Below are 25,262 nucleotides of genomic sequence, written 5' to 3' on the forward strand. Positions count from 1 at the left end.
AATATACAATGTTACCGTGTTCACGGAAGAAGTCTACTTTCAGTTATAAGTCCACATCCAAGTCCAGTCCAGTAGTGGGCTGGTGGGACACTCACTAAATGAATGCCAAACATTGGATAATATAAAAATTGTACGGAATGTAGTAATGCCAATATAAGAATTCTAAAGCATTGATGCGAAATAAAGTTAGTTCTACACAAAGCAGAAACGCATTGCGTCATACCTATGACGCGTGCAGACCCGGTTTTAGTCATAGACAATGATCTTGACGTTGGCAACATTATGCGTGTTAGGGCGGTAACACACTGTACAAAAACATGTAAATTATACCAAATTCACGCCATTAAACCTTTTCCTATATTTTTTTCTTGAAACAAACTGCCCGAATTATTTCTAAAGCTTTATATTCGTATTTGAATACTTTAAACTGTAGAGAAAGTTAATAGTATCCTTGAAGAAAGCGGAAAAATACTAATACTTCTAAATTAAAAAGTATTATGAAATTGTCCATGGAAACACAGAACGGAATCTTGTAAAAGATTAGGCCATTTCATAAAACAAATGTATAGTAACTCGCAGAAAACATCTTTGGGACAGTTGTATTTATTTCAGCTTTGCATTTTATGTTAAATTGAATCGTGAACCGCTTTGTAGGTCCATTGGAAAGGATTCATCTTCAACTGTTGCGGAAGGGTTAGCAGTCTCAATTCTGCTAAAGAATAGATTTGCATTGAGAGAAGACGTAAGGTAAACATCGATTTTGATTTTTTCTCTAAAATAGGGAATGAGTGTCATATATAAAGTCCTAGGGCGTCTAACGTGTAATAGGGTGTGTTTAAAGTGTTTATAATGTATTTTTAGTGCATCCTTGTACGAAATGAAAGTTTGACTTTTGCCACATATTCTTTTGAATGGCAGCTGACGGACGTATCATCTAGTTACGAGGGTAGATTTTGCGACTAGTTAACTGTTTTTTCCGTGGTTTTACAGTTACATCTTGAATATTTTATGGTGTTCTAATAGGCAAAGAGGGTTAACAGACGCTTACAGAAGGAGTAGGTTGAATTGTTTTTTCCTTAGTAAAATGTCAAATAGTGTAGTTGTCAAAGCTGGGTTGAGTCATTGTTGCAATTTCCACTTGAGTTCCAAATAATCAAAGGATTCTCAGGTCTGTTTACATGTCCCCAGTTCCATGTGACAACCATATGATAACACACGAAATTATTGACTTCATAAAACCACTTTCACTTATTTTGAATGAATATATGTTGTTTTTATTTTTTTATGTGGCAGAATAGTTCATTGTTCCAATATCCTGTTGTTTGTAGTAAGGAGAAGACAATAGTTTACTTGTGAATGGTAATATTTTGCCTTATTTCCTGTCTTTTAGTACTTGAGCATGATTTAGTCTACCAAACCTGCTTAGAAACATTTTACAGTTAATTAACATACTTGTCTCTTTCCATAGTTTCAGATTATGAGCCACATAAACAACTTGTATTATTTGCCAAAGAAGATATGATATTCATTGAGTATTTGGTATATCATCACATCTTTTGTTTTCCAAAACATGCCTACATTTTTTATAGAAAATTCATAGAGCATTTTAATGTTTAGATTTGCTTTAATTATCTGCACAGTCATTTCTTTATTCAAGTCAGGTACACTCATTTCCTTGTAGGTATTTGCATTCATATTCAAGATTTCCTTAAGTGAATTATTAAACAAGTTTTTATTGATGTTATTACTCACCTCACCTTTATCAGAAGAACAAATATAAACAAAACATAATACATATTTAAAAAAAATGGGGTGTAACCAGTTATACCATGGGGATATCAATTAAGTTATGATTTCACCTTTGATTCTAATACCGGGTGATTACAGTTTTAATTCCAAATAAAAATGAAGTGATGAATATTAAAATCAAATACCGGGTGATTACAGTTTTAATTCCAAATAAAAATGAAGTGATGAATACTAAAAAACTTTTCCCATGGTCGCATCTCGCTACAAAACCACAAAACGAAATTGGCTATACCATAGAAAAAATTGTGCAGGAGTATTATTGTTTTGTCAATTTGTTATTGGCCAAAGTTGGTCATATCAAGTCAAGTGATGGGAATGGTTGTTCTGTGACCAGCTGATCATCTTCATCACTTTTTGTGATTCAGGAACAGGATCCCATAATGCCAATTAGTTTATGGGCTTTAGTTGTCTGTAAATATAAGATATTGTTAACCCCATAAATCTTAGTTTTTATGGTAAACGATCCAGCTCTAAATTTCTATTATATCTCTTATCACACACTGACTTGTTGACATATAGTTTAACTTGAAAGGCATTGAAATTGAACACTAACCAAGTTTTTAAGAACAATAATTATTTTTAATTTGTCATTTTTTAAATATATATTTTTTATCATTTTCTAAAACACAAATAGATGTAAAATTCTGTAATACTAAAAGTCTTTATTTGATATCTTTCTCATCTAGTACAGGCAGGTTTCCACAACTCAATGACCAGCACCTATTCTGCATGAGTCAAGTTATCTTGCTCGTACTCTTGGATTCCTTTGTTCCATGGTAAAATGTAGGTATCTCAATAAATATCCAATATCAATTATTGAATCAAACTCTTTTTCCCTTGGTCAAAATATAATTAGTAGCAATGTAGTTAAACTTATCAAGTTTATTTCAAAATCTGTGTAAACATTGGACATCCAATTTATGTGTCATGTTACCAACATTTTAGTCATAACATTTCAAAACATTATGTCACAGTATTTATTTACTGTCATAGATTTCTGATAAATTTTAGGGATACAATAAATTCCGCATTGAGTATAGAGATATGGGACATATACAGCCAAGAAGAAGAAGATTGTTTGTTATGTTAATAACTTTACAAAAGTAAATAAACCCTTCACAAATGTTTGTATTCATTGATATAACATATGTTTTTATATTATTCAAAGGTAAATGACCATGTTTATAAATATTACCACAGCCAGTTAGAATTTCATATGATGTGACTACTAATGTATATATTTTAATATGTTTTCATATGTTTGGTTTTTATAGTGTACATAATTCGAGTAAAATTGAATTTGACATAGTTAAGCCATATCTAATTAGAGAAATAAATCTAGAAAAAAATTAAAGTTGGTAACAGCATAACTCATCTTACAGTTGGTACTGAAAAAAAGAGTATTCACATTGGATTTGGATCCGTAAGACGCTCCGGTGTGCGAGCGGGACATTGCTATACGTATAAAGCGCTGTCTCGCTTACACACGGAAGCGGCGTGCGCATCCGCATCAGTGTGATAACTGCGAAAGAACTGTAATGTCTGTTTATTTTGTCACTTGAGGCATTTAGTAAAAATACTTCTAGAAATGAAAGAACACAACCACTTTGCAAGTGTAAACACAATATAATCATATAACATTAGCAAAAAACAGCATTTCCTTGCATGAAAAATGAACATTACAATGATTGCAATTATCTTTTTACTACTTTAACCTCTTTCTACTTAGTTCAAAATAAATGATCATTGTGATTTGCTACTTGAAATTGGTTCTTATTTTTTTTGCGAATTAAAGTTATGTAAGTACTTTAAATATACTTATGAACAGATCAAAATACTATTGAACTGGTGAAAACAATGATTTATTGCCAAAGTAACATTATCACTTAATTCAGTGTTGTGTTCCTTATCAATGTATATCTCAGTAAATACCTATAGTCGGCAGATAGCGATGCGGGGCGAGGTTTCCCACAGCTAATGTATAGGAAAAAGTAGCACAAAGTAACTGTCTTGTCCATATTAAATGTGGTGAGAAGTTGAAAACCATGGTGTGCATAATATTAATAGGTAGTTCAATCATGGCTTGAATGTTTACTTATTTTTATTTAATTTGTAACTATGTAGTGATAAGGATGCAAATGTTTCTGGAATGTAATTATGTTTATATTTTGGTAATCTGCAGCTACAGCTTGACTGATTTTAGCATAAGTAATATCATACTATCGGTTATGATACGAAAATTAATAATCTTGATTTAGGATTTACAGATCTTATTACTAATGTAACTAATCAGGTTCCTAATTTTGTTGTTTTGTTTTTAATGACCATATAAAAATATATCATTGTAATGAAAATGAAAGACAACAACCCATATATTTTTTACATAGTTTTTATATTTATTCTCAAGTATCAGTATTAAGTAAATATTACAACATTTAAAATTATGGCGGTTGTATAAGTGACCCTTGTAAATACTACATTACTGACCTTTGTAACACATATTGCCTTTCTAATACTTACATAACGTATCTGACCGTATACACAGCATTATCTATGTTTTACTTTCTACTCTAGTGAGTAAAGCGAGTGGCTCTTCAAATGTGACGTGTGATGACGTAGTCGGCGTATCTGATCAATAGTAATAGATACAATTACAAAACTTCACCTGATAATTATGCTAGTTACAAATAGTTCCGTAACTATTCTGTTTTTAGTTGGAAATAGTAAAACTGATTGGATAATGTTTTTATATGAAATTGGGAAAAAGCATTTATTGAAAATAATAATTATTACAATTGCATAATCATGATCTTTTAAGGTTTCAAAAAACAAAGAAAACAATAAATGCGGATCTTATGAGTAGACGATACAAGGATCTATTTTTATTCCTTAACCCCAAAAAAAGTGTAAATGCAGAAAAAAAATCTGTAAATGTCGTAATAACCTATCTTTTTATTTTACAAAAACAAGCTCATGCCATGGCTAAAAAACTGGTGCATTTGCTTATAGATGAAGATACATTAACATGTTTCAATTTCCGAATTTCGCGGTAAGCTCCCAGGGCCATTTAATTACGACTATCAATACTATTATCTCATTGACTCAGTGATTTAACCCGTCTTCTGTCTGAAACCAAAATCCCCTTTGACCTCCGACAAAATAACACTACATACTTTTCTATACACGGATATTTTTTCTCTTGCAGGCTGCGTTTGAATCCAGTGAGCGAACGTTCCTTTCTTCGGCAGGAGACGTGGAACTTTCGGCTAGCAGGTCTAGGATGTCAGTGTTGAATCAGAGCGGAGAAGAACAGGTAATGCAGCCTTGGGACTGGTCATCTAAATTTGGCACAAGGGAAATTGAGCTTTTAGAGTAAGATAGTAGATTCCAAATTACAACTGAATTTTTTTGAGGAATAAGGATAAGCGAGATTATTTGTTTATACGATTTTTACTTACACGGGATCTTTTATTTTTGCGTAATGAGGGGAAGTTCAAAACTCTAGCAGACTTACAAAGATAAGCGAACTGTCTTGGTTTAGGTGGTTACAGTATTTCGAGTTGATTGCAAATTAAGGTTCGATAGGGCAAAGTTGTGTAGGGGATACGCATTATAGCAGTTTATGCATGTATGTTTGTATCCATTAAATATTGTGTATATCCCTCCGTGGTATCCAAACTTGTAATCCGATTTTGATGATTGAGAATAGGCGGGTCCACAGAGAATGTGCCGCCTCGCGAGGAAATTGCCGCGCGAAGCAGCTCGGTCTGTGTAGACGTGCCTCGGGCCAAGCAAACGCGCTCGCGGCCGCAATGCCTCGGGCGAGGCACGTCTCGACAGACCAAGCTGCCTAGTGTGGTAAGTTCTTCGCGAGGCGGTCCGTTATGTATGGACCCTAATTTGAATACTTGAATAAAATTAGTTGTGCTGAGTGTATTGTGTGCGTGAAAGTGGCGCCCTTCAGGTGTCCGTATAAGCTGGCTCTGCTCAGACTGAAACACGACATAGTGTGAGGGTGGGGATGTCAATATAAACGTCAAATGGACATTTATGATTATTCCCACTCTTTTTCATTGTAAATGCCATGATCATTTTGATCCGATTGAGAGCGACCTTCGCTTTTATTTCCCCTAATATATACTTCGCACATAGCCAATAATGTAAGATTGACGTCTCATGACGTCATGAGCAGTTCTCATGAACTGTTTTGTTCGTCATAATAGGTTATTTGAAATGTACAAGGGATATAAATACAATAATGTGTTTATCTTTTGTTTAACTTACATCTATACTGCACCAACATGCATAAAAACCGTAATAGCGATTGAAAACCTCACTTGGAAATAGGAATTTATTTTACGAGAATATGGTAAATAATTAAATGTGTTTTCCAATGTCTGTTACGGCTGTTATGCGCATGAGCAGTATACATGATAAAACCTACTACTATATAACTTATACCTAGTACCTAAAGTCGATGTGGGGAGGTCCGTCTACAAGCTCTCGTCGCTTCTAACTCTTTCGTTTGTACACGTACAGAAGATCGGAAGAGCAGAAGGAGCGAAGCTCTTCCTTTCCCTGTCTGAGCGAAGTACGTACAAATACGAGAGCTCTTGCCCTGTGACGATCTTCCAAGCCAGACATTTTATAAGTAAGACGGTCTTCTCCACCTTGGCCAAACTTCGGGGTTGTAGCTTTTTTAATTTATAAATTCTACGTCATATCACTGTTCTACAAATAAGCATATATAGATCGTGTCATTCACGATGGCGCGTGCCTTTACTTGTAATGTCATGTTATTAAAGGTTAGATTTGACAAAATCTGCGCGTCATCGTGGATGACACGAACTATACATTGAAAATAAATAATTTCATTTTTTTTTGCTTATCAACAAATCCTACTATAATTACGTATTATATTTAAGTACCTATAACACAATAACAGTGTTTATATTGTTAATATGCAATTAATTGTAAACAATGTAATGAACTTAAGTTAACATAGTTATTGTTGGCAATATGCAATTCTTTTGTTTAGTACATAATAATTCAACTATATTTTTAACAAAATTATCAGATGAGTTGTTTATGCGAGTAAGTAAGTAATTTATTTGCATAAAATAGTGTACAGTAAGATGGCCAATGGCCAAAGGTACAACTTGGTTCAACTATTTTGCCTTAAAAAGGCGGGCAATTATGAATAACTATCGACGTATTCATACATATAGTACATTAATTTATTCTTAAACAAATATTTTAACTTTACAATTATTGCATAATATAAACTTAACTACGTTATAAGTTATCATAATGCATTAAAATAGTACGACATAAGTCATTATAAAAAAAACGAAACTCGTTTATGTAAAATACGATAACATGTTTCTAAAGGTTTTGTGGGTTATTCATTTGACTGTCCTCAGAAAATAAGATGCTTACCCGTTGTAGGTATCTTTATATTAGTTTTCATTTTACCACTCTGGTAAAAAAAATCCAGTAAACTTTTTAGCCCAAGCCCAGCCAGATAAAAGTGATTTAAAATCATCAGCTTCTTTTGTTTATAATATAGTAAACAGAAGTGAAGTAGTGCATTAAAAACTTGTGTTATTTACAGGTGGAATGTCCACTATGCATGGAGCCATTGGAGGTCGACGATCTCCACTTCTACCCGTGCACATGTGGATACCAAGTAAGTTCTTTTCTATCCTCTTTTTACAAGCATTCATTTAACTTGCCCTGTTAGTGTGTGTATGTTTTTGTGGGTCAAATCTTGGAAGCCAAATTTCACCCACTTCTCTATTTCTGATTGAGCTGAAAAATTGCATACATATGTAAGTCGGGTGACAGTGCAATATTATGGTACCATCCAGCTGATCTGATGATGGAGACAGGAGGTGGCCATAGGAACTCTGTGATGAGATAATGCAACCTTTTTTTGGGGTTTTTAGAACTGTCTCGATGAGTATTAGTTACCTGTGGTAAGAAAAGTACAGTCAGCGATAGAAGCTTACCGAAACTGAAATTTTTGCCTTAAACTTATTACGATTGCGTAGTCAACTAGGAACCCTTAAAGTTTCGCCATGTCTGTCCATCCTGCTGCTGCTGCAAAGCTGAAATTTGGCTCGAATAAAGATATAAAATAAAAACTAAAAAAATGTTTTTCTTGGGGTGGCTCCCCTATACGAAAAGTGGGGATGAATTTTTTTCGCTTCAACCCTGTAGTGGGGGTATCGATAGATTGGTCTTTCAAAACGAATATGGGTCTTCAAGAACCATTTTGTGATAAACGTAATATTTTCGGAAATGCCCGACATGCTCTTGGCCGGTTTTTTTCTTATTATTTTCTGTAGCAAATTGCTGGTGGTGATGGTGTAGCAAATTAAAAAATTTATGGCGTTATGCTATAGCGTAACCTATTGGTTATGTTATGGGTGTCTCTTTGATGGTAGTAAACGTGTGCGAGAGAGACATCAGATCAAATTAAGCAACTGTCGGGTAGATAATTTTTTTGCCCTTAAACTGTTTATAGCTGTTTTATTTCACATCTGAGGACAAATCAATACTGAGATACCTACTACCTTGTTTTCGTTACTTTACTTGTTATATTTAGATATCTAAAAAGTTATGGGACTAGATATTTACACACTGACCTTTCACTGATAAACAGTCATCAGCAAAAGAAATAAGAGAGGCCAGGTGTTCAAAAACACAATTTTATTTTTGAGGGAGAGAGAGCTTGTGTAGATCATTTTGAACACCTTGCCAGTTTCGCAACTTCTGCTGGTAATTAAACTTTATACTTTAATTTACTTCATTGACTGATTTCTTTAGTTTGGTTTGTCAGAATGATACCCAGTTTTTGAACCTATTTAGGTATGCTCAAGTATGTGTGTCCACTGCACAGCGATAATACTTGTACGGCAACAAAAGAAAGAATAACGTTTCTTATCACTTCTAAACAGTTCGCGTGTGACGCTCTCACATAGTTGTGATATTTGTATGGACATAAAAGGACTGACCCCGATGCGTCATGCGAGACACTTGATTTGATGTGTAGGCGAGACCGATTTTAACAGGGTTTTTCTGCTGTTAATAAAGGCAAAATGCTTTATTACATATCTCTTATAATCTCTATGGGAGAAGGGTGTTAGGTGGCCCTTTTTGTTTTTATATAGTACTTTAATCTTTGAGAAACATAACTTAGACGTTTCATTGGTTTGGTTTGGGTAAAACTTAGAATGTAATATGTAAAAATTCATAAATCTTGACTACTAAGGCCTAGGAATGTAGAGTATCATAAATATTTGTCAATTTGTTCATTCATAAATATAAGGTAAAAGTTACCTTAGGTTTTTCTGTTAGTTAAAATGGAGTTTTGTTACATGTTTGAAGAAACATAAAAAGGCATATATTTAACTGTACCTAAAATGCTGAGAAACGGGGAGTTTAAGCATATGTAAACACGACGCTGCTTCGTAGTTTTAACCCTTTTCCAGGCCGCACCAATCTACAAGGTTTTCCCAAAAAATCCAAATATATTCCAATTAATCCAGCTTTGATGATTCATTTGAAGACAAGTTATATTTTCCGAAAGTGCAATCTAATTTGAACCTTAAATCGGATGGCTAAGGTTGAAATTATATTGGCGCGTATGTGGTCGATAAATCGTACTATGCCTGGAAAAGGGTTAAAGTACGTAGTCCTAATTAGTGCGTATAAAAAGTGTGATTGTTACAGATATGCCGGTTTTGCTGGAATCGAATCCGGGAAGGCGAGAATGGTCTCTGTCCGGCCTGTCGGAAGGCCTATCCGGAGAACCCGGCAGATTTCACCCCGCTCAGTCAAGAGCAGGTAATGTTATCGCTCATTATCCGGGTACTACACGGGATGAAACGCCTCGCGTGGAAATTGATGAGCTCGATCTGTGAAGACGTGTCTCGCTCGAGGCGAACGCAAGCCCAGCCACGATGTTTCTGGCAAAGGCATTTTGTCACAAATCGTACTGTTTCGCGTATTGCTGCGGGCGAAAATTTTCGAGTGTGCGAAAAAACGAGTTTCGTTACTTGCGGTGTCTGATCGATCGATTAAATTAGTTAAAGAACTTGAGGAATGTATGTATATCCAGCTTCAAAAGTGCACTTTTGTAGGTCCGTAAAGTAGCTTAAAACCGCACTTACTCTGAAAAATTAGGTTACGGTCATTACGGGTTCATGGGGCAAGTGAGGCAAGTGTCACTCTTACCCTTACTTCTATACTTCCTTTTTCGATTCACACTTTCGATACGATCTTGATTCTTATTTTTCTTGGACATTACCATTATATTAGTGTATTTCATCATTAAATTCGTTTATTTATACCCACAGGTAGCAGCAATAAAGACGGAGAAGAAGGCGCGCGAGCAGAAGCGGCGGAACAAGACTCTGGAGTCGCGGCGAGCGCTCGCGAATGTTCGCGTCGTGCAGAACAACCTCGTGTTCGTCGTGGGGCTGCCCGTGCGGCTCGCGGATCCCGAGGTATGTGTTCCGCAATAGTTATTTACGATACAAGTGAAGAAAATAGGAAAATCGCAACGAGTGGTGATAAATGAAAACACGACCAAAGTTGACGACACGAGTTGCGAATTACCTATTCGCACGCGTATCGTACAACGTTTTACAGTACATCACATTTTCAAAGTTTCGACATATGCACGGAAAGTGCTAATTCTCGCACGCGTGCGGGAAAGTAGCACCATATGTACTGTAAACGTATTTACATGGTGAACCCTCTCCGGTCATCCATTGGGATTTTTGAATAAATAAAAAAGAAACTGTTTATGTTTTGGACTGTTTCGTGCGGCGAATCGTAGAAGCGTCGAGAGTTTCTACATTATTATTTTCCGAAACACTTCCACTGCTGGATATATGCTGTCCCCGAGGATTTCAACGACTTGCTACCGCTCCCTGCGATTTTGAGTTCGTTGGTTGTTTTTTTGCTGAATTGGGTTGACACCAATAGTATGAAACAGCTGTGTTATATATTGGTTCGATTAAGCAACAACGGCTGAACAACTGGATACCCGGATAGGTCTCCAAACTACAGTCTATTTATTCTATTTCAAGGGCCTTCAACTTCCTGACCGGCCAGGCCTTTGCTTCCTTTTATCGAGTCGGATTCTGCGGACTTTATACGGAATTTGGATTTTCGCGGACTAAATTTGCGGGATCCTGGGCTCTGGGTGCCATAGTTTGGAGAACCCTTGTCTATTTGATTTGGTTTTTAAAAGAATATTATGTAATGTGACTTGGTCTTTCGGCCAAAATTTAAAATCCATGAAATTATGTCACGTTGAACAAACTAAGTAAGATTCTTGTTACTGGTGTTTGCACGACGGATGAGACGGATCTGACATGTATGGAAAGATCCACGCATCCAGATCCAGATAATTTCATACATTTCGGATCCGGATTACAAACCCTAATTGATACTAATATGTAATACCTGAATAATTTCAGCTTTTATACACAGTAGGGTTTGGGAAATAAAGAGAACAGATACTACAAATCAGCTAAAAGGTTAAATATGTGTTTTGTTTGATTTCAGATCCTAAAAAGACAGGAGTACTTTGGCAAATATGGCAAAATTCACAAAGTAGTTATAAACCAAAGTACAACGTATGCAGGTTCACAGGTAAGCAACCCAGTAACTTTTGTTGTTTCCTTTACTTATTTTCGTTTTTAGATTACTCATTCGTAGGCTTCCGAATGGTATGATTCTGCTGACATGTATATATATTTATGTATTGTATATTTTACCAATAAAAGAGTATGAGTGTTAATTCATACTCGATAAAATTGGTTTGTTTCCTGACGATTCCAATAGGGACCGTGCGCGTTGGAGGGTCTGCCATCTTTTGGCCTGAATCGGAACAATAAACATGTAAATTTACACCTCACGTGTTTTCTTGTGCATAGTAGGTTCTGCCATCTTGTGGGCTACATTGGAACAATAAACATCACATTTACGCCTCGCGCCAAAAATCTGACGGCTCCTGTGCTGCCTCCTACAGTTAATGCACGCTCCCTATCATGATGTTTGTATTTTTTTTGTCTAATAGTAAATTGTCAGTTAGATTGTTCCAATTTGAAACGATTTCCAATTAAAACGATCAAAGCAATTTTGATTCATTATCATTTTGTCTTGACTTTCTTATTTTTAGTTAAAGAGGAGGTTTTTTTTTGAAAGAAGAAATGAATTATTTTTTGGAAAGACTTAAGGTAGGTAGGTTTCTCGTTGTCTATGTGTTAATTGTATTCGATCTGTGTTAATTTTATATTTTTTGTTTGGCAGGGTCCGTCCGCGTCCGCGTACGTGACGTACGTGTCGTCGGCGGACGCCCTGCGCGCCATCCAGGGCGTCAACAACGTCGCCCTCGACGGACGGGTGCTGAAGGGCTCGCTCGGCACCACCAAGTACTGCGCCAACTTCATGAAGAACCAGCCCTGCCCCAAGCCCGACTGCATGTACCTGCACGAGCTAGGTATGTACGTCAGAATTGCCGATTTGATCGAATCGTATAAATTGTAGAAGAGTCGAACGCCCAACAGTTTGAAAAAGCCTTTGTTTTATGGTGTGAACCAGCCAAACAAGCTAGGATCGGCTAGGCGGCTATGTCGCTGTTCGAACGACATAGATGGACCGTTTAAGCAGCAAAATGATTAACAAAAATTTCGATGTAAACTATGTTTTATTTTACTTTCAACTATCTGTTTAATAACAGTAGAAAAAATACAAAGGTGAATTTTTCCTTCTAATCTAAGAGATATTTATAAGCTAACCTCGCACAAAATTTACAAATTGTTTGTTTACTTTTCTTTAAATACCTAAAGATGCAGAGTATAGTGCAGTCGCTTTTATATTAATCAAGTCTCAATAATGCCGTATCAAGTTACAATTTACGTCCCTTGACCTAACGTTGAACATAACTAGTCCAGCGACTGGGAGAGGTGTCTAGGCATAACTAGTCGGGCCTGAGAGAAAGCCGAACCTGTTTAACGTAATTATACACGGAGCCTGCGTAATTATTTGCAGTTGAATTCACCTCGAAACCGACTTTTGCAATGTGTATCATAACATAATCTGTGAATTTATTTTCTTTTATTCCACAACGTTTTGGTAAAGGCTAAAATCTTAAATTAAATTTTTACAACATGGACCCTGAGTAGGGTATTGCAAGTTAACCTTATTGACTAAATACTTAAAATTACCTTAAAAAACATATTATTATTATTACCAATTGCCTAATATCTAAATTTAGTAGTCTACGTATAATAATTCGGAAAAATTCAAATTGCGTATGATTCAAAATTCTTTTCATTGCCTTGTTTTGGACCTGTCACACTTGTATTTCTGTATTATACCAAATAATTAAAAAAAGAGGAGTGCCATTGCATGCCTTTTTAGTTGTAGATTACATTAACATGGAGAAAAAACCATCTCATATAAAAAACAAGACAACGGAAATAATTTTGACCCATAAGCTTTGGATTCGTCCATCTCCAGAGATGTTGAGTGCGTATTGCCGAACGTTGAAACTTATACACTGCGTAACTAAGATATTGCCGAATTTATAAATCGTATCTTTTTGTTCGCTGCAAAATAAAAAGTAATTAATCGATATTTATAAAAAAAAAAAAATGTAATAAAATGTCCATTTAGGCACTCATAAATTTAAACTGCCTATTTCCGCAGCAGAATTATTCAAACCTTTCTACAGACTTTAGCAGTTAGGATTCCCGGCTAGATTTTTTTTTGTAATTATTGAATGTAGTTTTTCTTGCCTCTAAAAAAGGCCTCGTATTTTTTTTTAAATAATTCGTTATGTTTTATGGCATCAGATTATCCCTCACTCCTATTTCGATTACAGACTCCCGTAAAGTCGGACAAAAGTTAATTTGAAATGATAAAGTGTGACAATTTTATAGTAAACTTCAAAATTTCTATGAAGGTTCTGTTCAAGCGGGGCAAAGTTAGAACGCACTCTATACAATGGCTACCAACGGTATTAGACACTTGACATTTGCCCTCTATTACTATGTCTGTATGATTTCCAGGTGATCCTAAGGCGTCGTTCACCAAGGAGGAAATGCACGCCGGCTTGCACCAGGTGTACGAGCGCAAGCTGCACAACCAGCTGCTCCAACTAGGAAACAAGCCCGACGAAAAGCATAGCGCAGGTTCGGCTAGAATAATGTTCTTAAAATACACTTACTGTAGCATATGATGCGTGTAGCTAAGAAACGAACGGTATGTGCGGGTTAGGACTACGCACAAAGAATGGATAAGACAGTTTAGATAGTTACTGTGGCTTATGGACACGTGTAGCTAAAAAACGAACGGTATGTGCGTGTTAGGACCACGTACTAAGAATGGTTACGTACAGCGAGTTGCAAAATTGCATGGACACATCATTATAAAGCGGCCATGTAATCTTGTGGCTGGGTGTAGCTTCACATAAAAATGTTTTCAGAAATTACTCAAATTATAAGAATATTGCAGCTTAGAAATATAATTTCATTTAACCTACTTGTGATAAAGTGAGTCCAATAATCAATAATCGAATAAAAGAGCAAGACTGCCCCGCCGGGTATAACAATTGTAAAAGTTTTAATTTGAAACTTATTCCACTAGAATGGTAAATAATTTTATAATTTATTAAATAATCCCTTTGTATTTGTAAATAATTTAATAGGTTTTCCAATGGCCTTCATTCGATCAGGGCAGGATGGGTGCTGATATTATTCTAAGCTCAAAAACATAATTCTATGTTATAGCGAATTGTACTATAATACTGTATTCTTTTTGCCGTAGGTAACTCTAGTACGAATGCAGAAAAGAATTGTTCGAAAGAAGGTAAGAACCGAATAAGTCACATCTCATATTGTTTAAATTGTTAATGTTCAGTTTTTAAATACAAAAATTACAATACAATACAATACAATACAAATATACTTTATTGCACACCTCAATACGGAAACAGTACAAATAATACAACACATAAAGAAGAGGTAAACAACAGGCGGTCTTATCGCTAAAAAGCGATCTCTTCCAGACAACCTTTAATAAATTTAAATTACGAGTCTATTTTACGCACATTTTGCTTGCTAGATTTATTATAACGATAATTTATTTTGATTACTGAACATAACAGTAAGTACTAACATGTATGCATTATGAAGTCTGAAATAAATGAATAATTTTATTTTATTAAAAAAATAATTATTTTAATAAAAAAATGTTTTCCGCAGGTAATCCGTCGAACTTTATACCGACAACAGTGGTCACATCGTCTAATATAAACGTAGTCAGTTCGTCTAAGTGAGTACTGTTTCAATTTACTTTTATGATATTTAATTAAGTCTAATACCGTTCGAGAAATGGGCCCCTGTACCTGAAATGGAAAAAACGGAACCCTTATAGGATCACTTTCCGTCTGTCGTGTCTGTCTGCCAAGACCCTTTAATTCGGGAACGCGTCGAGGTAACGATTTGAATTTTAAAACCATATACTCAAGTCTACAGTCCCTTGAAGCTGTAAAAAAAATCAAACTTCTAAGTTAACGTAAAAAAAAGATACGGCCATTTATGCCGCAAAAAACGTATATTTCGATACTCAAAGTAATCGAAAATTATAGGCTACTTTCTGTTGACCACTATTAAATTTGGAAAGTAATATCGTCATACAAGTACAAGTACAGGAAAAAATCTCAAAACCATTAATTTGGAAAAAAATAAGTTAAGTTTGAACGGAACTCTCGGTGGGCGAGTCCGACTCGCGCTTTTCCGTTTTTATTTTTATTTTTCATACCTTTTTATTAATAAAATTGCGAAAGTAGAAAGCAGAGATAACTTTGCCAACGCGATTTCGTGATGGTGCGATTTTAGGGGTTAAACGAGGTCTTCTCGATATATTGATATTATTAATAAACACATCACTTAGATTCAAATTTAATACATGTTATTTACTTCCAGATCAAAGAAAGAATCGGTAAACGGTAGCAATGGTATAGAAGCAAGCAATAGTAACGGGGTGAATGGAAACGGCAAGGAGGCGTGGCCCAGTCTCGGTTCGTCTCCGCCTTCAGACAGCCCCGTCGGCAAACAGTCCAGTCCCAAACCACAAGCTCAGGGTGAGTAGGGGTTATTGGAACCAGGGGCGAATGCGTCGATCATATAACTATCTCTCTCACTCTTGCCATGACCACGTAAGCGTGGATTGAGAAGTTTTACGACCCCGGTTGTCAGTTTGCTTTGATGATAGTGTAGTGGAGACAACCAAGCAATGTTCAACTGGCCTTGTCATTGGTTTCTTTCATCCAACCACTCCCAGCTCTCTCCTCAAACCTCACCTCATCACCTCACGACATCGCCTCTGGGGACCTCTCTGAGGCTGCAGGCGTCCATGGGCGGTGACCGCTTGCCATCAGGCGGGCCGTATGCTTGTTTGCTACCAAAGTGGTATTGAGAAAAACCTACAATGCCCAGCAGAATTTATACAAGCATTTGGGTTTGTTCCCTAGCTTCAAAAAGGTTGAGTCGTGTATGTATTTACATAAAAAAAATGTTTCTAATAAATAGAAGATATTTCCTTTTGTTTTGTGCTTAGGATTTTTAATTTTATACTTATAGTTAAAGGGGTAATTTGTTCCAGGTAAAGCTGTAAGAAATACAATTAAAATACAAATACGAAGAAAAACTGTAAATTCTATTGAGAAAACGGGAATTACCCGAAGTAATAAAACTATTCATGTCTAAAACTATTGATGTTGCTGAATCCTAAACTTGGCATATACCCGTTTTTTTAGTTTAGAAATTTTATAACCTCAAAAGTAGTGCTAACTTTTTTTTCCAAAATTAAATCTGAGTAAGTATGCACTGAATTATAGTGTGTATTAGATATCATGGGAACTCGAGCATTTCGGAAGAAAAAGCCAATTACAGTTCGATCAAGCTAATTTGGCAGCGAATTTGATAGCCCAGACGGTGAAAGTGTTATTTTAAACGTCAAACGTGAAATTATGACGTTTACATAACCCTTTACCAGGCTGACAGTTCAAAAATGACAATCGAATGTCAGTCTTACTCATCGAAAATAGAACACATGTTTAAAGAGCCGCATGTGGGAAATATATATCCCTTAGCCTGGTAAAGGGTTAACATTTGCACCGCCTGGAATGAAATCGCTGCAAACTTAGTTTGGTCTGACCTTACCACTACTTTTGCGGTTAGAAAAATTCTAATCTTAAAAAAACGGAAACAATTTTTGTAATTACAAAATGATGTTTAGAAGACACAATGATTTCTTTTTTAATTGCCAACTTTAGGGTTACTGCAAAGTAATTGGCCATAGCGGCACAGTCTAATAATAAATGTTAAATTTCAGTTAAGTCACAAGAAAACGGCACATCAGAATCTTCCAGTCCCACACAAATGCAACCAGCTCAAACGAAAAGCAAAGACCACAGCGAAAAAACGAACAGGACCCACAAAGACAGCACAAACGGCCAACCCAAGAAGAGCAAATCCGAAGCGAAAAACAAAAAACATAACAATCAGGTCCAAGAAAACGAACCAGAAGACGAACCCAAACCAAGCATCACACACAGCTCTGTCTTCGAAAACGACACACAAAGCTATCTCAATAACGACTTAGACGAGTTAGAATCTGACAGACACAGCCTTTTAGAAAACCACGATCTACTCCACAATAGCGACCACAGCTTATTAGAAGACGACACACACAACCTACTAAACGATGTCAATAACGAAATTATGCTGCATAAACAGAGAGAAATGCTCGCGGGCTTAGTCGATAACCATATGATAAACCCAATGAAGAGTCATCTAAACGGATATGGGCTTATAGATAGAGATACTATGAGTTATATAGGTAATGATAGGCATAGTCAAATTAGCCAAGGTCTAATGGAAAAGGAGCTGCTGTTGAGGGAACGCAGCCGGAGCGAGATGCTGATGCGACAGAACGAGATGCTCGCGAGACAACACATGGAGCCCAAGCATTATTTGCAGGGGAATTTAGGACTCGACTCCAATAGTGAATTATTAGGTAAGACACAATTTGTAAAACATTGGCTAAGAGTGTAATCCTGCCTGCACTTTATCGCTCGAATATGAATATGCCCTCAGTATGTGCTAGAGGCGCCCCCTACGCAGAGTTTTGCGTAATATCCCCCATTGAGAGTTCTGCTGTGGCATTAAAAATGATAAAATACTGTCTTATTATCTTTATCCACTAAGAGCAAATAAAATATATACGCTAATTATTATCATAAAATAGCCAATATATGTAGTCGAACCGAGCTAACTCTAAGGTGTGGAATGTCGTTATTAATGTCAATTTTCTATGAAAGTATGACCTTTATAATGACACTACTTCACTTTGTTATAATCAATTCGATGCCAGGTTAGCTTGGAAGGATTTTAGGTGCCAGTAATGAGCATATGTTATTTTGTCTCGCGTCCTACATTTAAAACTTATAAAATTTATTTATTATTCCGGTGTTTAATCAGTCTTTCGATTTCAGGTGCTAATTATCATCCAAATCCCAATATGCTTCCATTCGGTATGCGTGTAGAACACGCATCGCCACTTCAAAATAACATGCAGAACAACATGCAAAACAATATGCAGAATACCATGCAAAACAGTATGCATAATAGCCTTCAGAACAGTATGCAGAATACCATGCAAAATAGCCTTCAGAACAGTATGCAGAATACTATGCAAAATAGCCTTCAGAACAGTATGCAGAATACTATGCAAAATAGCCTACAGAACAGTATGCAGAATACCATGCAGAATAGCCTTCAGAACATGCAAAATAGCCTTCAGAACAGCATGCAGAATAGTCTACAGAATATGCAGAATAGCTTGCAGAACAGTATGCAGAACAGCTTGCAGAATAACATGCACTATGTAATGCACAATCCACATGCGGGCCCCGTGCCCAACGGTTTTGAAGCTCCACAGTCTTCGGTGAGTATTGTTTCTATGTAAATTTATTATTAGGTGAAGATTTAAATAAATAAACATTTTGGGGACAATCTTACACACATAAACCTAGACACAAACTAAACAAAGCTCGTACTGTGGGTGGGGTACTTACAACACAAGCCTTATTGAGCTTATTGTGGGGCTTAGTCAATTTATCCTATAATATTTATCTATTTACTTACCTATCTTAGGCAACTGCTCGACTAGCGGCGAGAGCGTGAAGCGATTGACTATATTCTCGCGCAAACAATTAACGGGTAGATTTAGGTGTCGTATTGAGAAATGTTGATTGCTGACAGTTCACACGCCATCTCTGATCACCGGCAGTCGGACAGCTGCCTTAGTGTACGGCCTGAGCACGGGCGGCCAGCGGAGCGCTGCACGGGGCGGGCAGCGTGGCGGCAAGCGCCAACCTGCATTATGCTCGACCGATCACTCCATTTGTACAGTCAGCTGCATTCATAGGGCCACACTAGCGTCTTTTGAGCGTCGGCGTCTAGTCGGCGCTATGGAATATGAAGTCGCTGCGCAGGTGCGCCAACGCTGCGTCGAGCAGCAGCCATAGAGTTGACTAGACGCCGACGCTCGGGAGACTAGCGTGGGGTGGCTCATAAAGTACCCTCCCTGCATAGAAGGTGCCTTTTCTCTGCAGTTGACCATACTCAAAGTTACATAACACATTGAGACCGCTTCAGGACTCTAAAACCTTTGTTTGTCTCGGCAGAGCGAAGGGCGCTACCTAGCGGAGAACATGGACAAGTTCTTCACCGACTTCCACAAGGCGCAGCAGATGCGGCTGCTCCTGGCCCGCGCTCCCGACCATCCCCGGCAGATGGCGCTCGAGCACGAGCACAAGCAGAGGTAACTATATTCATCATCAGGGCCCGTACATTGCATGCCGTTGACGGAAAAATAACGTCACGCTACATAGATTATGATTCCAATTAGTCTTTTTGTAATAATTAATAATTTGTCAACCTCTTTCGTTCACTTATTGACCTTATTGTACATATAGATACTTGACAATCAGTATAGAAACGCCTGACTGACTTTCATCTTATTGTCACTCAACTAAATAAAAATAAAAGTTATAAACTAGTTACTACATATTTTTGATTTTTAACAGTGTATTTTACGAAACAAATTTACGCGTCTATAGGTTAGTTATCAAAATTTGAAGTGTTATAAAAAAACTGCCCGGATGTGAAATTACTTCATTTTTACGTCAACGACATGAAATGCACGGGCCCTGCTCATCATCCAAACATCTAGTAAGAGTTGTAGATATTGGAAGAAATGGCCGTCATTTTGAACTTCTTCACCACTGGGATGATGGATGATTAGTTGATTACGTCAAAATACACAGCTATAGGTTCGAAAGTATCTCATATTTATTATAGTATTATGAACTTTCATAATACATCTAAAACATGTCGATTTCTGGACAAAAACTTAGGGCTCGTCCCATCGTGATCAGATTTGGGCTACTTTGAGCCCCTCCTTGGTCTTAATTGGTGATTGTAAGGCTAACATATATTCAAGATCGTGTAGTTTTCATTAATGTTTATGTTCGCTTTCTTTATTTTTTTTTAAATCTTGATTACCTTTTATTAATTACTAATGTTGGTACGATGAATATTTTTTATTAAGGTAAATTGCACTTAAGGCGGATTATTTTGATGGGAGAAAATTGTTGAGTAATTTCGTTGTTTTTGGCTTTCTCGCTGTGAACCAAAAATACGCGACCGCCGGATACACATTCGGACAGATGGGAATAGGTGCATTCATATCGATTATTCCCATCTGTACACGCCTCATGTATGGCTGCGGTCACGTGGGGCGGGACAAATGGGAACACACCAACTCAAGGACCTTTCTGGCCTAGTAGCTATTGATTTTCTGAGCATAAACTATATTTATTCAACTTCATATATTTGTCATTATTAGAATGAACAATATGAGGATGGGCAGCGAAGCCCCGCGTGCGGCCGGCGACGGCGACGACGACCTCGACTTCGACCCCTTCAAGGAGACGCAGAAGGCCCTGGCTGAGATGATGGAGACCGAGATGATGCAGAACACAAGCGGGTAAGTTTAGTATATGGGTCGTGACCAGAGGGGACAACATGCGGTGGGAATCGACTTCGACCCCTTCAAAGTCTATGTTCAAATTATTGTTTTTTAGTACCTACTGTACGTACGGTACGTACGTACTGTTCGGGACATTCAACTATAGACCATATTCATACCTAGATCAAGTAATACATAGAATATAATTACCCACTTTATATAGCCTTTATACTATTCGAAAGCCTTCGATAGCATTACACATAGCTCTATCTGGCGAGCTCTGAAAACATGTGAAATCAACAAAACATACATAAACATCCTAAGAAACATCTACAGCCAAAGTATAAGCCGAGTGAAAATGGAAAGGAAAGGAGAGGAGATAGCTATAGGCAAAGGTGTCCGACAAGGAGATCCAAACTCGCCGTAATTGATTATAGTAGTACTATAGAACAAGTTCTTAAAAATATACAGTGGAAGAATAAAGGAATCAGTATACTTAACACATTCACAGCCAGACAAAAAACGGCGCACTACCCCAGAAACCGGTGGTCTATAGCTGCGTACAAAACAACCCGTCCAGCGGGTTGTCCGGCATCTGAACAAAGTTCACGAGCGCCCACCAGGTGGGTTCCGGGCAGTGAATGTGTTAATAAACGTCTGACCCATTTACGCTTTGCAGATGATATTATAATCTTTGCAGAATCTGCGACCGAACTAGAAGATATGATGAATACCCTTGACAAGGAGAGCAAGAAAGTAGGACTGCTTATGAACACATCTAAGACAAAAGCTATGACCAACAGTCGAAGAAGACTAATTAATGTGGCAGGGACTGAAATTGATTATGTTAATGAATACATATACTTGGGAAAACACATATCTTTTAGCCCATCTAACAAGGAGGAAGAAGTGGACAGACGCATAAACACAGCCTGGAAAAAGTTTTGGTCCCAGAAGGAAATCTTGAAAGGCGAATACAGCATAGCCCACAAGAAAATCGTAATGGACACCTGTATCCTGCCTAGTCTAACTTACGGAAACCAAGGACCTACACAAAGAAAGTACGTAAAGCTATATCGACCTGTTAACGATCTATGGAGAGAAGTCTATTGAATATAAGGAAATACAGAAAATTAGAAGCGAAATAATACGTCAAAAGACCAAACTTACAGACGCTCTTCAACAAGCTCTTCATCTAAAATGGCAATGGGCAGGTCATGTATCCAGGTATAAAGACAAAAGATGGACATTAGTAGCAATAAAATGGACCGGACCTGCAGGACGGAGGCTCCGACCAAAAAGAAGTGGACAGATGACATCTCCAAAAAGAACTGACAAAAGACAGGCTCTAAAAAGCTCAAGACAGGGATGAGTGGAGAAAAAGTGAGGAGGCTTTCACCCAGCAGATAGGATCTGCAGTCAGCCCCAAAACAAAGTTAAAAAAATAAAAATAATAACAATAATCTGACTGTAGAACAAATAAAGCTTTAATAAAAAATAATAATAAACTGTACGTCCATCCACTATGGCGATTGTGTACCGTTCGTTTATCGTTTGTATTAACTCGATAATTTCCAGACGACCTTTCCACTATATCACTACACCTTATAAGGGCCAGGCCACACTAGTGCGTTGCGTTGCGTCGCGTCGTCGCAACACATTTAATGTGGCATGTCATGTTGAAACTGAAACTGATTTTTTTAGTTTTTATTGAGGTCTCATGATCCCCTCGGGGCAAGGACGCACTTGTCAGCAACCCCGGCGGCGTATAGCTTGTCTTGCGTTAACAAGTACGTACGACCCTAAAGAGGGTTCACGCCCCTCCACCTTCCATGCGAGTGTTTCGTGAGCGTGACCCACAAGTTTACTCACTATCTAAAAACTTAATATTCATAATAATGTCGTTGTTGCAGCGACAACATGGAGCTGGTCCGGCGCTCGCGCCTTCCGCCGCCCGGCTTCGCGCTGCCGCCGCACCAGCACCAACACCAACACCAGCACCAACACCAACACGCGCAGCCCCAACATCCCATGCATACAGGTACGATCTTTCGTGTCCAGGATCCCTTAAACAGGGGATGCCCAGAAACAGCGTCCCTCAGGTCAGATTCCGAGAGTACGGGCACGCGGGGCAAGCCGACAGGGGTACAGGTATGGAGGGTAGAGGCAAGGAACAAAATCTCTATATACCAAAAAGTGTCAGACAAAAAACCATAAATAGGTGACGCTACAATACCTAGAATACTTGACAAAAAATCTAATCATAGACAGCGCATTTCACTCCGTCAATAAAGCCTAGGTTCTTAGCTACTCTAGCCCTATTCTGGAGAGATTTGGAACTATTATTTATAGCTGACAGCTGGACACTTTTGCAAAAATTTTGCCTGAGGAGTTTCTGTTCCTTGTCTCTACCTTCCATAGGTACAGGTATGACGGTTCACAATGTCCGCGCTCGGGCTGGCCTGCCGCCGCCAGGCTTCGCGCTGGCCGCGCATCGGCACCAGCACATGTAACCCCAGCATCCCATGCACACGTATATATAAAACCAAACTTTTATACTACTAAGCATCCTCTCCTTCTACTCGAATTTCATAAAAACCTTTGCTCAAAAACAGTTGAATCACATACGCGTGAAAAGATAGTTAGTTATACAGTTAGTTAGATAGTGGCATCAAAAACAATTAAATTGTGTTTTTAACGAGGAAAATGAACTTTTTAGGCATATTATAAATACATTTAGAGAGATTTTCGAAATTGTAACATAAAAAAAATATTATCGTTCCAGGTTTCAACAACACTAGCGCGTCGTTCTCCGACTGGACGCAGATGGACCCGGCCATCATGTCGACGTCGGTGAACTTCGGCAAGCCGCCGCCGGCGGTGCAGCAGCAGCAGCAGCAGCAGCAGCAGCAGGAGCTGTGGGCGCGCTTCAACTCGCTGGCCGTGGCCCCGCAGAGCAAGCTGCCGCCGGGCTGGGGCCGGCTGGGCTGGGGGCTGGCGCCGCCGCTGGGCAGCATCCCGCTGCCGCCCGGCTTCTCGCCCGCCAAGCCGCCGCAGCACCCCGCCGAGTGCATCGACGCCAACTAACGTGCAATCTCCATTTTCTATATTATTCCTTTTCCGTTGGTGATGTGAACGATAAATCTTTGTATTAAGAGAGGATATTTTAACGAGAGAAATATGATAACGAAGGAATTTGTAAAATAAATTAACATATTTGTTTTATTTGATGATGATTTTTCTTTCGCGGGCCCCCCGTTTTATTTTATCATATTTCTTTTTCGCGCCCGATACGTTTATTCGTTATATGCTATATATTTTCTGAAATCGTATCCCTGTTATCACAAATTATATTTTCTATATTAAAATGAAATGCCAATTACTCGCTGTTCCATTTGTACCTTATTGAGCCATACTCCATGAGAATAACATTAAAACGAACAAGAATTCATTAATTCTTTTAATGATTACACCTTTCACTAGAATACACATTATACAAGTGCCGAAACTCTTACGAGCAATGAAAACCTAAAATTTTACATATACAGAGTGCGGACGTAACCTCAACACAAACCCGCCTCACTGTTTGAAAACGGTAACCTTCTCAGTCAGTCAGTCAGTGACTAAAAAAGTAAGCAAATTAAACCTTTAATACCTACAAAATGTGTTTTCATAGCTCGTAAAACACAATACTAATCTTCGAAGAGTCAATGACGCCTATCAGCAAAATATTGACAACTGTCAGAAGCTGTCCGAAGGGCAGCGAAAAGCGATGACCGACTGCACTACCTAGATCCTATAAATTAAGCCATCGTGGGGTTGTTGCAATAAAGTAATTATATGGTCTGTTTGATAACTGAAAAATATTTTGTAACGAACTACGCTTTCAAGGATTTTTTCTTTCAAATGTTTGCGTATAATTCAAAATTACGCGATATGTATTAGGATACTCTTCCATCTATAACTCCCTGGGGTCTATGCCATCCCCGGCACCAGTCGGACCAAGCATACGCACCGACAAAATGTGGCGATGCCATCATTAATGCCAAATTTCTGCAAAAATACAACTTATAATGACACTCCCTCGTTTTGCCCTGTTCTAAGTTCAGTACAAAGATAGCTAAGGATGGTATTCTACCTGTTAAATTTCTTTGTCCTATGTGCAATGCGTCTCACTCTTTCATTAAGCAAAATGTGAGATGCAAATGCACATTGGACCAAGAAATTGGACAGGTGGAATACCACCCTTAGACAGATTACCATTAGGCGACATTGTATCTAGACGTTATGGTCATAACGATAAGGTAGACAATGAAATGTTGTGTAATAGG

General features: G+C 37.8%; 1 protein-coding gene across 3 annotated transcripts; it reads left to right on the forward strand.

The window, feature by feature from the left end:
- The first annotated feature begins 511 nt into the window (after positions 1-511).
- LOC133530675 (rho GTPase-activating protein gacU) lies at positions 512-24,161 on the forward strand. 3 transcript variants are annotated; one of them, XM_061868694.1, is made up of 18 exons: positions 512-747; positions 5,015-5,122; positions 7,424-7,498; positions 9,547-9,660; positions 10,173-10,322; positions 11,392-11,478; positions 12,139-12,328; positions 13,902-14,024; positions 14,659-14,700; positions 15,096-15,165; positions 15,819-15,976; positions 16,498-16,578; positions 17,230-17,913; positions 18,392-18,843; positions 19,586-19,722; positions 20,809-20,949; positions 22,845-22,972; positions 23,717-24,161. In XM_061868694.1, exons 2-18 carry the CDS (start codon positions 5,090-5,092, stop codon positions 24,016-24,018), a joined length of 2,967 nt encoding a protein of 988 aa, XP_061724678.1. In that variant the 5' UTR covers positions 512-747; positions 5,015-5,089; the 3' UTR covers positions 24,019-24,161. The 3 variants fall into 3 exon arrangements, with proteins under 3 accessions (XP_061724678.1, XP_061724677.1, XP_061724679.1); XM_061868693.1 differs by lacking the exon at positions 512-747 and adding an exon at positions 1,341-1,359; XM_061868695.1 differs by lacking the exons at positions 512-747; positions 16,498-16,578 and adding an exon at positions 1,342-1,359.
- Positions 24,162-25,262: the final 1,101 nt, after the last annotated feature.

The sequence above is a fragment of the Cydia pomonella genome, chromosome 23 (genome assembly GCF_033807575.1).
Source record: "Cydia pomonella isolate Wapato2018A chromosome 23, ilCydPomo1, whole genome shotgun sequence".
Taxonomy (NCBI): domain Eukaryota; kingdom Metazoa; phylum Arthropoda; class Insecta; order Lepidoptera; family Tortricidae; genus Cydia; species Cydia pomonella.

Coding starts and splice junctions, on each gene's coding strand:
- LOC133530675 (XM_061868693.1), top strand. Junction 12,329..13,901: donor CATGTACCTGCACGAGCTAG/GTATGTACGTCA, acceptor TATGATTTCCAG/GTGATCCTAAGGCGTCGTTC. Junction 16,579..17,229: donor GAAAACGGGAATTACCCGAA/GTAATAAAACTA, acceptor GTTAAATTTCAG/TTAAGTCACAAGAAAACGGC.